Source organism: Protopterus annectens, chromosome 4.part0 (genome assembly GCF_019279795.1).
Source record: "Protopterus annectens isolate FY-2018-M chromosome 4.part0, PAN1.0, whole genome shotgun sequence".
Taxonomy (NCBI): Eukaryota; Metazoa; Chordata; order Ceratodontiformes; family Protopteridae; genus Protopterus; species Protopterus annectens.
Window position 1 is genome coordinate 1,761,288,973 of NC_056733.1, and position 14,509 is coordinate 1,761,303,481.

The 14,509-nt window shown below is 45.0% G+C and overlaps 1 protein-coding gene across 5 annotated transcripts in view; it reads left to right on the forward strand.

Annotated features, from left to right (window-relative positions):
* LOC122800009 (SH2 domain-containing protein 4A-like) overlaps positions 1 to 14,509 on the forward strand; it is a 484,425-nt gene that overhangs the window by 410,020 nt on the left and 59,896 nt on the right. For 4 of the 5 annotated variants that reach the window (XM_044069469.1, XM_044069468.1, XM_044069467.1 and 1 more), the window contains exon 6: positions 2,583 to 2,621. The exons of the other annotated variant lie outside the window; for it this stretch is intronic. In XM_044069469.1, the coding sequence (XP_043925404.1) occupies positions 2,583 to 2,621 (39 nt within the window). The remainder of the gene's footprint in view (positions 1 to 2,582; positions 2,622 to 14,509) is intronic. 5 annotated transcript variants of the gene reach the window in all.

Consider the following 14,509-nt stretch of genomic DNA (forward strand, 5'->3'; position numbering starts at 1 on the left):
CTAAGACAAAGGCATTCACCCAGCATTCATTCACCAAGACATCATTCCCACAACAGGTATGCAAAGTATGTATACATGTAATAGAATGCAATACCTGGTCCATAATAATGGGATAGATGATATGGAATGATCTATATGTGCAATCAGGTGTTGTGATAATGTGCAACAGAACAACTGCTGTGGACAGTAGTGTCTGTCCCTGTGGGTAGTGGGACATAGCTGTCAACTGTGCAGGTCAGCACTGACTGATAAGATGTAAGCCATCATAGTGTGTGTTGTGTAATGGGAAGTATGTATATTATGTGGCCAATAGCTGGTGGTGGAAGTAATGCCATTATGATGGACACATGGGACCCACAGCCCACCACTGACAGGATACTCAGGTTAATATGTACTGTAGCATGCCGGAATGGTAAGTGTGTAATAGGGTTACCTGCAATTGGGTCCTACATATACCCCCCTAATGTCAGGTCGTGTCCATATGTGGCACCTGTCTGTGTTGTAGCAAGGTGGAACAGTGCAGCTGTACAGGAAGGTGTTGTGAGATTGTGGATCTAATGCCTGAATGTATCCCATATATAGGTATGCATATGTGTACATATGTCACATATATAATATATAAAGATATATATGTATATCAGCATGTATATCCATAAATATACAGACACCCATGTGTAGACATGCATATGTGCACATATATACATCACATATATCTACACATATATAGATATATACCTATATGCATGTCTACATATATACAAACACACACTCAAACATATATGTATGTAAAGACATGTCCCCTATATTACTACCACAGTGATGCGTGCTTTGTGTAAAGCACCAGCACACATAGCAATACACACAGATATCTACAGCTGGCAGTGTGTGTGCAACATGGATGGGTATGTCACATGTTAGTCCCTTGTTGGGACCACATTGCCCCTGTCTGTGAAGTATGCAATGGGAATATGGGAAGTATGGCAGGTACATTTGTGGATGTGGTCAGGATTGGTAGATATAGAGGACAGTATACAGGGGTGGTATGTGACACATGTGGTGGGTAAACACCCTGGATGGTGTGTGTGGTCTGTGATGTGGATGCTCCATGGGCTCCAATATGGGCACAATGGGAAAAAGCCTCCCACCTACTGCTACTCATAACAGCAGTCCATGTCCTGAAGGTGCCTGGTCTGGAGGCTGAGCAGGAGGAGCATGTTGGCCCTGTGAATGTGTACTGGGTGCCTCAAACTGATGTAGCACATCCCACATGTGTCTGTGGAGCCCGGTATGAACAGACCCTATACCTGACCTCAGGGGACAAGAACATGTATGTGTGTGCCATGAGGGGGGGCAACATCCCCTGGGTGGTTCCACCTGATGGTATTGCTGGACCACTACATGAGGAGGCCCCTGGTTGGGACACACATGTGATGTGGCCAGGTATCATGGGCAGATGGGTTTGAAGAGGTGGATCTACTGGCCAATAGAACATGTACATTTTATTGTGTCACTGTTATAGAACATATGTTGGTAGCAATAGTCTACACAATCCTGGTACATGTCCAACAGCATGCATAGATATCCCCAATAACACAGAATATCAGATGTGCAGCAATCCCTAAGTAGCCATACAACTGGCATATATGGAACCATAGTGGCCCTGACAATGGCATGCAGGTGAATAGTCTGTAACAGGCCAGCAATGATAGTGTCCACACAGGGGACATGGCTGCAATCACATAGCACAAAGTGTGGTACAATACAATATCTGTCCCACTGGTAGGTAAGCTGTAGCCATAACTAATGAGCTGTGTGTACAGTTTGTTGAAGCTGATATGGTGGGGGGGGGTGACAGAGATGTGTATTATGAACTGTGGCAACCTTGCTGTATGTGTTGCTCAAACCTGTTTCCGTGTTTATGTCTTTCAGCCAAGATGGCGCATGCACAGTTGCCCACCTATTCCCAAGCGGAGAATGATGTGTTGATATCACACATGATCCAGCACTATCCAGTGCTGTTTGGCAGGGCCGCACATAAGCAGCAGGAGTGGACCGCCCTGTGGAATGACCTAGTCCACAGGGTCAATGATGTTAGACTGTACAACCGCAGTTATGAGCAGGTCCAGCATCAGTGTACTGACCTACTTCGCAATGCCAATCAGCTTGCTGCTGCAATCCAGGGGGATCACCTCACCACGGGGGGGGGCATGCCATCCATACCCCCTGATGTGTGGAGGAGCTCCTGGCCAACCTCGTGGCACCTGCCCATTCAGACAGCCGTCAACCACTGGAATCCTTCATGAAGATGGGTGTCACCCACACACCAGCCGAGGAGCATGCAGGTAAGGACACAGGGCACATCAGTAGACCACTGTTTTGTATACATCTGCATTGGTACAGGTAGATCATGCATATCTGACATGTCATAGATATGTTGTGTTGCTGCATTGTAGTGATAAACAAATGTCCAGATGTGGTAGTATCGTGGGAATGTACCGTTGATATATTGTAATACTTCATCCACCCTGTAGCACTGCCACAGGTGTGGCCACTAACATTGCATCTCTCACCTTCTTATGTAGGTCCCTCCGGGATACCACCAAGGCAGCAACCTGTATCTGGTGAGTATATTTTATGTAGATGCTTGCCAACACACTGGGCATGTAATGGTGATGGTATATTCCATGCATACATCTAACACACCTACCCTGATTGCATGCTGTACATCTGCATGTATTGTTGCTGTGAAATGCATGGTCTCACAGGGGTGACCTTGATGGGGTATTGGAAGGGTGTGTCAGACACCTGCATGATAACTAACATCCTGTCATTGCGGAATGTGTCCACAGGGAGTAATATACTGGTGGTAGACATGGCCTACAATAGGGACATGTTTGGAACAACATCCATATACAGTGCAACACCAGCATATATACCTGTAGGACAATGACAACTAATGCAGAGATACACTATGGCATAAAGCTTTACAGTAGTCCACATTATCAGCTGGGACTAGGCTGTAACATGTAGGTGTTCAGTGTATGGGGCACTGAAAAGTGACACACGTGTAGAGCTTACTTGTCATGCATCTGCATAAAGGCTGAAGGAGGGGGGTTTCAGCATGATACACCAGTGCACTGTAGCAGGCATCTTAAGGATGCTAGGAATGGCTCTATCTGCACATAGTCAGGTTCAGGACCTGTGGCAGCCATAACCCTACCAACACAGCAATAGTGATGGCAGTGTGTAAACACCATGCGATGTGCACATGAGTAGACCTTGCAATCATGCAGAATAGGGGGATGTGTAGGGCAGACTGAACATACACTGGCAAATGTGGATGGCCAATGCTGGTATACCTCTGCCAGGAGCAGTGACTGCTGTAGTACACACAACAAGAGGTGTGATAAATTGTCATGATAAGGGTGTGCACACATATGCCCACACGGTGTGTATGCATCATGGTCAGCAGCCGCACACCTAACACAATCTGTAGATACTGCACGTGAAAGTACAGGACATATGTCACATATTGGGCTCATGTACTGCTAAGATATGCAGTGATGTGGTCCCATGGCAGATCAAGGATGTGTGTTTCAAATCAATAAAGATGTGTGCACCCCCCCCCCATAGCCATGGTATGCTCTGATGGTTGTCAGTGTAAGAGTATTGGAGTGGACATACATGGTCTGTTGATGTTAACAGCTGTAAATCAGGCATCAGGCCTTCACTAGTGACAACTGTCCACATATCATCCCAGGTATATGTTGCTGAAAAACATAGAGACTGTGAGAAGTAAAGCTGACATAACTGACACAGTACTACACATTCCGCAATGGGTTGTGCATCTGTGAGTTCTGGTGAACAATACATGGCAGGGTGCAGAACAGGTGCACAGCAATACTGTGTACATGGGTGCAGTGGTATCCAGGGGAAGGGGCATCACCTAGTGACACAGCGCATGCATCACACACATGTATACTGTTGCTAGCATGGATTGACTATAGCTGAACTGCATGCTGTTCTGTACCATATGTTCTGTGCATGTTGGCAGATGGGTAATAAGAGGACTGTGTGTACTATCATTGTGCAACTTCACCTGTATGTGCGTGTGTGTGTTCACATCCTGGTGGTTAGTTAATTTACCTACAGGGTCATTCTGGTGAAGTAGAGGGAGGTAGATGCATGTAGGATGTGTGCGTGCATGTGTGTGTTTGCGTGGGTGGCCATGCATGCACATGTGTGATTGTGGGGTGTTCATACGGCTGTACCTCCCTTTGGGACCATGCAGTACATGGACATGAACTGCCACATTACACACCAGGAATAACTGTCATGTGTGTAATACCAGGACAGCAAATAGTGTACTATGGTCTGTAGCATGGAACAGGCATTCAGAGCAAAGTTAGACACCAGGTACATCCTTAATATCGCAGTCAGCAGAGAGGTCACCTACATCCCACATATGCAGCTCTGCAGAGGCATTGGGGAAGTACTAGTTAACACCAGGGAGTGTATCCAAATATTACAGTTGTCACATGATAGGCTGAAGGAGCAGCATATCTGGCATGTACTGAGCATTACATACACATGACACACCAGTGCAAGATATGGATACAACATACTAGCCCACACATATAGGGGCCATGCACATCATGTCTGGACATACAGAGGGTGCATACTGAATGACAGCAGTGAGGCCATGTAAAACCACTACACACAGGTCAGGCAGGTAAAAAAGTAACAGGCCTTGTGTTGTGGCCACTTTTGTGGGCATCTAGAGGACAGAGATGGTAATGAGTGGTATCAATGTGTATATGTTAACAAGTGTGATGCAGGATGGAATAACACATGGACATATATGTGGGACTGTCTGTAAAGCCATGGACAGTTAGGTATTATGGAGATATGTGTGTGTGTGTGTGTGTGTGTGTGTGTGTGTGTGTGTGTGTGTGTGTGTGTGTGTGTGTGTGTGAGACTGTACATGTTTTAAAATGTGTTTATTGTTTTCCTCCACAGGTGGCGAGGTGAGTCAGGGTCCCTCCTGCATGCAATCTGATGTTGGTGTCCATACAGACACCGAAGATGATGATATCAATATTGAGGCACAGGTGGGGTTGTCAGGGGCGGACACTACACTAGCATTTGACATCCCCCTTTTAGCCAACCCACCATTGCAAACAGTTTCAGTGCCTGTACACACCCCATCACCAGTGGCCATAGCGGAGTGACAATTGGAATTTGGTGGCAATTCACAGGAAAGTGGGGTAGCCATGCCTACTGTGTCCGGTCGCAGCAGGCATAGCCAGATGTCCAACAGGCCAGCACATATGCAGATGTCCCAGGGTGCTAGTGGTAGGGCTGCTGGACATCATGCCCCTGGCAGAGGTGGCATAGCTGGTACCAGCAAGAAGCATGTTTCAGGCTATCATGGCAGGGCAGGCATGTATAGAACATTACCACAGGCAGGGCCTGAGGCTGCAGGGTGTTGCTCTCACATCTTCAAATGACAATGCCCATGAACTGGCTGGTGCCATCCATGGATTAACTGAATTCATGGATAGATGGTATGGTGAGATGATGGCTCTCATTGACTGTGGTCTGTCTGTGCTTGAACGTGTGGTGGGAGTGCGGTGACAGCCGTGTGGATGTTGGCCAGCAAAGCCAACAGCTGGTAGTCAACATGGACATGCTAGGACACCAAGGGGCTCCCATAGTGGCAGTAGCAGCCCTGGCAATGGGGGTGTGCTGTCCACACCACACCACAGCAGGTCACATGCATGTGGTCCTGACCAGTCCCAGGAGGGACTTGGTACCAGTGGACAAATTTCATCAGCATGTGAGAGTAGCATATCGAGGCCTGTACCTGGACCTGCCCATGGAATCCCTGGCAGGCACAGTCCACTTGTCATTGACTGAAGGCAATGAACTGTACACCCTGCCAGGTATGGTCTGCAGCTGTCCATAAACACCTGTGTAGGGCAGCCACATGGTAGAACTGTGTGCATGCATACCCACACACTATGCAAACACACCTAGAGCAACCCCATACCTACACACACCACGTCACCTCACCCAGCTCCCAACAGTACACCCCTCACCCACACACATGGTGTAAAGTGTATGGCCCACTCTCGGCTTCTAGCAAATCAACATCACACCCAGTCCATATGATAATACATGTGCCATGTCCCTGTCATCCATACCATCAATGCAGAGACAGGCTGACATTATTATTATGCACATGGTGACTGTACAACAGTGTACTGCAGTACTGCAGTGTAACATGTTGTCGGGAGTAGAGTGTAAGGCATATTTGACAGGTAGTGTAGCCATCCAGCAATGATGCCTTATAGCTGTTAGTAACACTGGTTGGTTGTGGTCTCTAATATATTATCCATTTGTGTTTTAGGTGTAAATGTGTCAGCACTAGGATGCCCTGTACATATAAAGAAACATGTGCCACATCCCTGTCATCCATACCATCAATGCAGGTACAGGCGGATATGGTTCTGATGCACATGGTGACTGTACAACAGTGTACCACAATACTGCAGTGTACCATGTTATAGGGAGTAGAGTGTAAGACATATTTGGCAAGTAGTGTAGCCATCCAGCAATGATGCCTTATAGCTGTTAGCAACACTGGTTGGTTGTGGTCTCTATAATGTTATCCATTTGTGTTGTAGGTGTACACGTATCAGCACTAGGATGCCCTGTACGTATAATGAAACATGTGCCACATCCCTGTTATCCATACCATCAATGCAGGGACAGGCTGATATGGTTCTGATGCACACAGTGACTGTACAACAGTGTACCACAGTACTGCAGTGTACCATGTTGTAGGGAGTAGAGTGTAAGGCATATTTGGCAAGTAGTATAGCCATCCAGCAATAATGCCTTATAGCTGTTAGTAACACTGGTTGGTTGTGGTCTCTATAATGTTATCCATTTGTGTTGTAGGTGTACATGTGTCAGCACTAGGATGCCCTGTGCCTATGATGATACCTGTGCCACATCCCTGTTATCCATACCATCAATGCAGGGGCAGGCTGATATGGTTCTAATGCACATGGTGACTGTACCACAGTGTACTACAGTACTGCAGTGTACCATGTTGTAGGGAGTAGAGTGTAAGGCATATTTAGCACGTAGTGTAGCCATCTAGCAGTGATGCATTATTGCTGTTAGTAACACTGGTTGATTGCAGTCCCTATAATGTTATCCATTTGTGTTATAGGTGTACATGTGTCAGCACGAGGATGGTCTGCAGTCATATTCCACAACAGGGTATGTCACTGTGGTGACACCATGGCTGTGACATATCTGGGGTACAGTCAAACACATGTCACAGGTTACTAAACTGGTTATTGTCCATGCCACATGGACAGGTGGCCCGCTGAGGCGAGTATACCCTGCTACCTGATGTAGCCCCATCCACATACACACACACTTTTACTTGGCAACACTGGGACTAGACCCCTACCTAGCTATGTTGTGATACTGAAGTGCATGGCTTACATTGCACACACTGCACAGCGTTTAGGGTGAGATGTGTCCCAGGTTACATGGTACATACAGAACATCCCCGACATACACAGTATGCTAATGGGGATGTAATGGGTGTATTTGGACAATACGTAGTGCAACATACTGTCATATACACATTTACAGACACATAACAGCCAGACACACATCTGAGATACCAGTGCCTATCGCTGCTAACTAACTTGACCGTGTCTCCAATGTGTTACAGGTATGCTGCAAACATCACATGCTTAACTGGCTTGGGTTGTGGTAATAGTTACCTTTATGATTGATGGTGACAGTGGTAACCATAATGTGGCACATAGGACATATACTGGGTGTACTTGGTGTAATAAAAAAACTATAAGATGTCCAAACGAGTAGTGGTCACACCATAAGCTCCACACATAAATCAATGCAAAAGTGTTCGTCCACAACATTTATTGATAAGTTAAGCACTTTCTTCCCCTGTAATACGGGGACTTCATCAGAACTAAATCCCCCTCACAATTCAATCCTATTTATACACAATTAAATAATTTAATAATTAGTTAATTACTTAAGTAAGAACGTTCTTACTTAAATAATTAACTAATTATTCAATTATTTATTTGTGCATAAACAGAGTTGACTTGTGAGGGGAATTTCTTACTTAAGTAATTAACTAATTATTCAATTATTTATTTGTGTATAAAGAGGGTTGACTTGTGAGGGGAAGGACAGCCATATCCACACACACCCTGTTAAACCAACATTACTCCAAATGCAGTTTAGCAGCACTTACAGTCTGTAGACAGGTCAGGCACATCCCCCTCCTGTGTGTTGCCCTGTTTCCACAGTGTATGTTGTTAGAGGTAAATCCCCAATCCATCTGAGATGCTGTTTGCCAAACAACAGATTGAGTTTCTGCTCAAAGTGATTGAAAGGCCCAACACCAACATGATGTTCCTAGATATTGGAGTGTGTTTCCATGCAGTTGGCAATGGGAATGTTACCACAGCTGTTCCACATGCAATCAGCTAGAGGAGGGCTACAATTCATGCAGAGGCCATCAGCTGATCATGAGCATCACTTAAAACACACATGCTGGTGCCTAAGCAAAGCAGGTGTAGGTCTCCACATCCACCAGAGAGGATGTGAGAGAGGCAGACAGAGGCAAAGACAAGTCAGAGAGGGGTGGGAGAGTAAAACTTAAGCATGTATGTGTCACACACCTACCAGCACAGGGTATCAAACCCCTGATGACTATGTAGTGCTATTACATGTCTATGCAATTATTGGATGCGCCACATAGGTTACCTCAGAATGTATATGTGATGGTGAGTGACATCTGCAAAAGGGATATGATAGCTGTATGGTAGGTGTAGTACACATGCCTGTCTGCATGAACAGGTGCCAGTGTCATCACAGCCACACTCTCACAGGGACTCACACACATTGAATACAACTCATCACTAGTGAGATTGCCACAACACATTACTGTGCATGTATCACATGCACCACAGGGGTCATACAGAGGTTAAATGGGCAAAGGGTATGGGGAGGTGTCTGACATCAGACAGCATGCTTCCGTATGCCAGTGTGTGTTGTAGTGAGTGTGAATGTGATCATACGCATCATATAACACACACACACACACACACACACACACACACACACACACACATACACACACACACACGGTGCCAGTACTGACATGCATGGGTGCATTGCTTCACGGGTGCATAGTAGTGGACTGTGCCAGACAGCTATATAAGGCTAGGTGATGGCTACACCTTGACATCAGGCCACATGACAATGGTCTGCATTGTGGCTCAGGGTTGTAGTTTCTGGATTTGCCCACACAGGTGGGTACTGTATTCACCATCCAGTCACCTGGGTGACTATTGTGTGTGGCCAATGCTGTGCATTGCTTGCCATGTATGTGTTCCTTAGTCCATGACATGGTGGACATTGTCTGGGATATGCACACCTCCCACATGCATGTACAGTGACATGTGGAACTGTACCTGGGGTGCGTGGCCCATGTTGTGTATACACATTATCATCAGATGTGCCAGTCCTGACCTAATGTGGTGGGAACTGGTAATGGACATCAGGTTTACCTGCCCCTACATTGTTAGCATGCAAACAGCATTCCCTGGTGCCAGTGGCATCTGGCCATACAGGGCATGTTTTCAGGCATGGTATGTCCTTTGTGGGTCACATTTGATGGCACCACAGGTGTTGCAGGTGTCCAGTGGAAACATGAAGGTGCACTGTCTGCATGTACATGCCTATTGGACAGATAGACAGGGTGCTATGCCCTCTGTAGCCCACTACAATCACTCCATAGTTACTATCAATGGGCAATATGCAGTGTACTACAAATATAGTGGCTGTTGCCTAGACAAGTGTGTTTATGAGACATGGATCGAGAGTGTTCTGTGGTTCATAGGTTCATACTAGGCTATCTGCCCTAGGGCATTTATAAGCCTAGCCAGAGTGTGTTTGTCTTTTGCCACCCATTTTAAATTAATTTTGCTGTGCCCTTTTTTGAGGTTAGTATACTGTGCCTCTGTCTATCAGTGACACAAAAGTGATACCCGAGGTAAACCTATACTCTCCCATCCACTCATCAAGATTCCTCTTGAAGAGAGTCAATGAGGGACTCTGCCTAACCTGGACTGGGATTTTATTCCAAAGTGAAGGAGCCTCTGGGTTATGAATCTGTTCCTCCAGCATGTTATGTTTATTTCAGTGCTGAGGTTCAAGTCTCTCGAGCATGTAGCTCGATGGGATTTGGATTTTCTGAGGTGCAGCATGTCCATTAATTCCGGGTTGGACATGGCTTTATACATCAGGCACAGATCGCCTCTGAGCAGGCGGTATGCCACTGAGTAGAGCTGGAGTTTCTTTAACTGGGCAGCATATGGCATCTGTTTGAGCCCTTTGATCCTCTTGGTGAGGTACTTTTGGGGTCTTTCCAGTTGCTTCAGGTGTCTGGTAAGGTACATCCCAAAAGGGGCATTGTACTCAATTATGGGCCTGATGAGGGATGAGTAAAGAGGCACGATGACCTCCCCTGATCTAGATGTGAATCCCTTCATGATTAAGTGGGCTATATAAAATGTTTCTCTAACCACTTTGGCCACGTGGTTGTCAAATGAGATATTGCTATCAACTTGGGTCCCCAGGTCCCTAATTACTTCTTCTGTACTTAATGGATTACCACCTATGTGGTAATTTGTTGGCACTTTGTTTTTGCCAAAGGGGATGACTATACACTTTCTGGCATTTAGCTTGAGGCCATGGCTCTGGCACCAGTTGTCTGTTTCTATGAGGCCCTTTTGGAGGATGCTTGTGTCAGCTGGAGAGTCTTATGGCACCCAGTTTGCAGTCATCTGCGAACTTGGTCAGCCACAGTCCTTCCATGTTGGTCTGTACCTCCGAGAAATATATACTGAACAAGAGAGGTCCCAGGACTGAGCCTTGTGGGACACCACTTGTAACTGGTTTGGAGTCTGACATGGCTCCAGCAATTCTAACCATGTGGGTTCTGTCCTTGAGCCAGATTGCAACCCATCTAGTAACATAGGGGTTTATATTTAAGCTGGTGAGCTTATCTATAATGCCAGAGTGGGGTATTGTATCGAAGGCTTTTGCGAGGTCCAGGTAGGCGGTGTGGACCACCTTCCCCTCGTCAATGGCCTTGGTGAATGTTTCAAAGAAATTGACCAGGTTTAAGAAGCAGGATCTGCCCTTAACAAAGCCAAACTGGGTAGGATCCAGTGTCTGTAGGTCCCCAATATCTTTATTTATGAGGTTGATGATGATCCTTTCCATAGCTTTGCAGACCAAGCTAGTCAGGCTTATGGGGTGATAGTTTCCAGGATCTGTTGAGGCACCACCTTTGTGGAGAGGGACCACTGTTGCTGTACGCCACTCTTTGGGTACATATCCTGTAGTAAGGCTGAGAATGAATAGTAGTTTTATGTTTGGGTTTAGCGCTTCTTGGAGTTCATGTAGGACGCAGCCCGGGACACCGTCTGGTCCCATTGATGCTGTGTTTTTTGCTTTGGAGAGGGCAGCTCTTACCTGAGCATCTGAGATGTCAGAGGGGCAGCACTCTGCTGGGATAGATATTTGCCCTTTTGGTGGGGAGGGGGGGAGTTTGTGCTGAACCTGTCAGCTAGGATGTTGGCAGTGTCTGTGGGTTTGATGTATTTTTTGTCATTTTGGATTAATTCTGAGCATATCTGGGAATTCCCACCCAGGTTCCTACCATAACTAAAGAAAGCCTTGTGATTATCCTTAGTGTCCTGTGCAATTTTTCTCTCGAAGCTGGCCTTAGACGATTTTATGAGTGCCTGTAGTTTTTTGCTAATACTGATCAGAGATGCCTTCCCTTTTTGGGATTTTGCTCTATCATGTAGTAGCTTCCTCCTTCTATTGTATAGTTTGTTTATGGCTGGGGACCACCAGACAGGACGTCTGCCTTTGGAGGACTGGGTCTTGGTTTTATTTGGGATTGCATGATCCATGCATTCCTGAAGGTGTTCATAGAATGCGTTTATAAAGGATTCTGCAGTCTGGGCCGTATTTTCCACAGGCTCAGGGGCTTTGAAGGATTCCACCTTGGTTTTGAGGAGTGTGAAATTTGCTTTAGGGAAGTTTTTCACTGTGGTTTTCTGGGCAGGGGGTGGGGTCGGGATGTGAATATCCAGTGAGATTAGCTTTATGTCTGATCTTACCAGTGAGGGATACACTTCTGGTCTGGAGCATAGAGTCCCCCTGTTGGTGATGATCAGGTCCAGTATGTTTTCCCCTCTTGTGGGAGTGATAACAAGTTGTTCCATAGCATTTGAGTTTATAAATTCTAGGAACCTTTGGGTTAGGATGTTGGAGCTAGAGTAATGCTCCCAGTCTATGTTTGGGTAGTTGAAGTCACCAAATATAATGGTGTTTGGAGAGACCTTCATATTTTCCAGTGTTCTCAGGAAGGCCGGGTGGGGTTCCTGGGTTTGGGAGGGTGGTCTGTAGCAGGCTATAAACTGGAAGGCAGTTTTACCCACTGTTAGTTGCACATGGATAGTCTCTGATGCATCGTGCTGTGCCACCAACCTGGAGGTGTGGGCATCTTTGACGAATATTGATACTCCCCCTCCTTTTGTGGTTCGGTCCAAGTTTTGGAGCTGAAAAGCATGGTATGAGGTATAACCTGGTAGTGCTGGGGTGCTCTCGGGAGCCTTGAACCAGGTTTCTGTTACTGCACAGATATCAATGTTCTCCATGCTAAGGAGAGTTTCGAGTGCATGCATCTTGAGGTTTAGACTTCTGGCATTGAGTAGCATTACTCTTAGTTTCTTATCCCTTGTGATACCTATGGAGGTGGGTTTGTCTTTTGAGCCTTGCCTAAAAAAATGCACTATGGGGGAAGCAAGAGCCTTTGCCAGTATCCGAAAGCCCAGGGGTGACAGGTGCAAGCCGTCCCTAGCGAAGCATTGCTAACTTTGTTTGCCTGGCCTTGATGTCACATGTATGGGTATGGATTTGCACCCCAGCCTCTCAGCTATTTCACATCTGTTATCACTGTAAGGTGGACATTGTGATATATACTAAGGCCACCATATAAGAAATTTGCAAAACCTGCTCCACATTGAGCCCAGTTGTTACACAGTCACAACCACCTCTACACAGGATTATATTTTTAGCAACCATGAAGGCTGTCTGGTGAGATTTTGAGCTTATTGAAAATTAAAATTATACATTTTTGGAATAAAGAAACAGACATTTGTTATGTTATCAATTAACGACATCAATAACAACATTTTGGACCTGGCCTATTTAAAAAAAGTGGCAGCTAAGTATTTGAAATATATTAGAAAGTAAAGGAAAACTGTGATGTGAAAAACTGATGGGAAAGTTATGCACTGAAATGATTAAATGAGGAAAGTGTAGTGACGTGTAATTGAGAAACTGAAGAAATGGTTGAGAGATGTATAACTAGCTAGGGGGGGAAACTTGCTTTGCTTTGAATTTTTAATTCATTTAAAGAACTCATTGCAGAAAATCTAGCAGATTTGCATTATAAAACATTACCAAGGAAAGGGGAAACCATGGGATTTAGTGATTGTTTTCATATTAGTAGTGAAGAATAACAAAAAAGTGAAAATTAGATGTCATTTATAATGATAAATAATGACAACAAGATGTTTTGTACAATTATATTTAAATAAAGGGGCAAGTGGTGAGTGTTAGAACAAGACTCATTGTAGCGGAGAAAATGGTACAAATATTATACACCCAGATGGTGGTGGTGATGAGAGATTGTAAATGTGACCATGGAAAGAAATTATGTATTTGCTTGTTTATTTATTTACATTTGGTAACTGGGTACATGGGTTGGTCCTGATACCTTTTTCTACTTTGACTTTTGATATAATAATACTTGATCATAACAGAAATGAATTAAGTAAATATACATAGTTTATATCATCAACTGTATACCTGACTATATCTGAATCCACATTAGAAACATCCATACATTACAAATTTCAGAACTGTTCATTTTTGAAGGTACACCAATCTATGTGTATGTATATATGGTAAAAATGTAAACACAGTGCAGAAAAAAGTATGTTGGAAATGTTTTTATTTCATATTATATGACTCATTGACCATGTGACTATTGGCTTCCCTCTTCTGTTACTCATTGTGTTCCATCAACCAAGGTGTCGTAGAACACCTTGAGAAGGAAGAAATATGTAGGAGATAATGCTTGTCATCCCATACAGGATTTTGTAGAATTTTGCATACACTCCCTAGTTTGGCCTAAAAGGGTGGTGCCATGCTAAGCCTTTGCAGCTGTGTGCTTCTACACAAGTGATACAGAAATTTGAGTGATTTTTCTTTGTGCCATGCTTATACCACACACACACACACACACACACACACACACACACACACACATGTCATGTCTGGGATTAGAACTCCTACC